Source organism: Hippichthys cyanospilos, chromosome 2 (genome assembly GCF_059441005.1).
Source record: "Hippichthys cyanospilos isolate Australia breed blue-spotted pipefish chromosome 2, RoL_Hcya_1.0, whole genome shotgun sequence".
NCBI lineage: Eukaryota > Metazoa > Chordata > Actinopteri > Syngnathiformes > Syngnathidae > Hippichthys > Hippichthys cyanospilos.
In genome coordinates this window covers 2,737,871-2,740,370 of record NC_142370.1, presented here as the reverse complement: position 1 = coordinate 2,740,370, position 2,500 = coordinate 2,737,871, and the positions used below count along the sequence as shown (strand labels likewise).

The 2,500-nt window shown below is 34.0% G+C and overlaps 1 protein-coding gene across 4 annotated transcripts in view; it reads right to left on the bottom strand.

The window, feature by feature from the left end:
- Positions 1–1,695: 1,695 nt before the first annotated feature.
- Positions 1,696–2,500, bottom strand: part of LOC148426869 (deoxyribonuclease gamma-like) — a 20,921-nt gene continuing 20,116 nt past the window's right edge. For all 4 annotated transcript variants that reach the window (XM_088408717.1, XM_088408718.1, XM_088408719.1 and 1 more), the window contains one exon: positions 1,696–1,972. In XM_088408717.1, coding sequence (XP_088264843.1) covers positions 1,856–1,972 — 117 coding nt within the window. In that variant the 3' untranslated portion in view covers positions 1,696–1,855. The remainder of the gene's footprint in view (positions 1,973–2,500) is intronic.

The window sequence follows — 2,500 nt, the reverse complement described above, 5'->3', positions numbered from 1 at the left end:
GTTACTAATTTTTAATATGTGTATAAAGTCGTGATGTTTTCACCTAAGGTTTTTGCACGCGTTGCACGCATTCACTAATTAACATAGGTTTGGATTGCCTGTCATATGAGCAATTCGAGTTACGAGCGTAGCCGCTGAACGGATTAAGTTCGTAACACGGGGGCCCACTGTGTATGTATGTATGTATGTGTGTATATATATATATATATATATATATATATATATATATATATATATATATATAGAGAGAGAGAGAGAGAGAGAGAGAGAGAGAGAGAGAGAGAAAGAGAGAGAGAGAGTGTGTATATATATATATATATATATATATATATATATATATATATATATACATACATACATACACACAAGTTTTATATATATTAAGTTTGAAGCATCCAAAGTCAGTTGGACAGGACAGCAAAACAAGCGTCTAAAAGCTATCATGCAAGAAGTCTCTCTCAGCAAGCTAAAGCTACACCAGTACAATACACGTGGTTTAATAAAGTACGGAGGAACAAATTCACTACATTTTTAGTTGAATTATTTTGTAAATAAATGCGCAAATCCAAGAATTTTGACACATATGAAAGTAAACAGTCCACATTCTCGGTTAAAAGCAAAAACCACTTCTCATTCATTTTACGTAACTATTTCAACCTAAAGTTACACTAATTATCCTTTTTTTTTTTTTTTTTAACTTTTTCAAAGTGTACGCATCATACGCATTTATGTAACAATTACCTTGAATCCTTGACCAAATCCCTAGAGAGAAACTCCAGCCTGCTTGTATGTCATAAAACTTGTCCTGTTTCCACTTAAATTTGGCATTAGAACTCGGTGTGTGTTTGAGTTGACGCAGTGAAAGCTGCTCACACTCTGCCTCTGGGTCCGCTCCCAATGGGAAGACTTTTGCGCAATGTCTGTAAGAGATGTTCCGTCAACTAAGAGTGAAGTCTCTCTTCCAGTCCATGGTCATTTAGATCAATATTTTTGGTCTTCTTAACATTTGGCCTATACATTTTCAGTCCACCATTTATCATGCTAAGGACCTCTACAACCAACTCTTCAAACACTAGGATGCCTTCAAAAACAGTTGAATTATTGCTTTCTAAGTTCATTACTTACTGATTTTGTAGAATTTATATTCAGCTCTGCCATTGTTTTTTTCTGTGAATGAAATTTACTGTAGATATTTTAGTTTAGTTTCATTTTTCTATGTTTTTGTATGATATTTTCATTTTTCTATTTTTTGTATAATTCAGTTATTGCTCATGACAAATTTAGTATTTTATGTAATCACAGATTGTGAGTTTTTTAAAGTTGAAATTTTAGAGGTGTATAAATCAACTGGAGCATTGAACACAAACTGTGCAGTTAGATAATGCAATTGTTCGAGATCAAAAATATCTTACAATTGTATAAAATTTATTTTATGAAATGTAAATTTATTGATGGAGCCAACACATGGTTTTGAAAACCATTCTACAATGCACATAGTAAATGATCAAAACTATTTTTTGAGATTTTATTGACAACTTTAGTGATTTTTTTATTCCGCCCTGAGATTTGTACAAACAAACCTAACCTTCCAATATTTATCTAAATAAATGAGTTTAAAATGTATAAAAGCAGTGTCCATTATATATATATTTTTTGAAGTTTTTTCACCAGATCAACACAAAACAGCACACTTGATAGGAAACATCAAGTGATATAATCATAATCAGGGCTTTATTTGAACAAATTTGACAAGAGAAAAATGTGATGTGGTGCATTTTTCGTGGAACATGGTCACATGGTACCAAGAATCTTGTGAGGTTGCCATTATGAAGAAAATAAGAGAAAATCACAGAGACTACAGAAACCAGCAGAGCGCGATGGCAAGGGGCATTAGGAAAGGCATGACCTGAAAATGCAAGGCGGAGCTCTTGAGAATCACCTCCACAGGAAAGCTGTCGCTCACCTGCAGGGCCTGGAAGGCAAAGGTAAGGAGATCATAAGTAGGGATCAACTAAAACCAAGTGAAAGGATTTTTGCTTTTTTTGTTTGTTTGTTTTTGTGGGTTGTTACCACATACATCTATGTATTTATTTACTTGAAGGTACTTCAGGGAGTACGGGAGAACTCTATTCAACCAATATGCAATGCAGGAAAAGAATAGCATCCCTGCCTCTCTACGTGCAAAAATCCTTAAAGTGAGGCAAACCCTTAAACGCTTCACTAAAATGTATCACTGATGCAAAACACTCGGCTCAGTGCAAAACAATATACAGCGTTGACAGTCGATAATTTTTGTCAGTCTTCTTTACACTTATAGCAAGGATACTAAACTTATATGTTCAATAGTAAATAGTACTTTTTACGGTGGGCGAGTGGGGCAAACACACTGCAAATGGCAGAGCACGAACAAAACAGGAATGAAGCAAACAAACAAACTTAAAAAAAATCAACTGCAAACATTAAAAAAAAGACCTGCAAATACCAAAAAAACAACTGCATA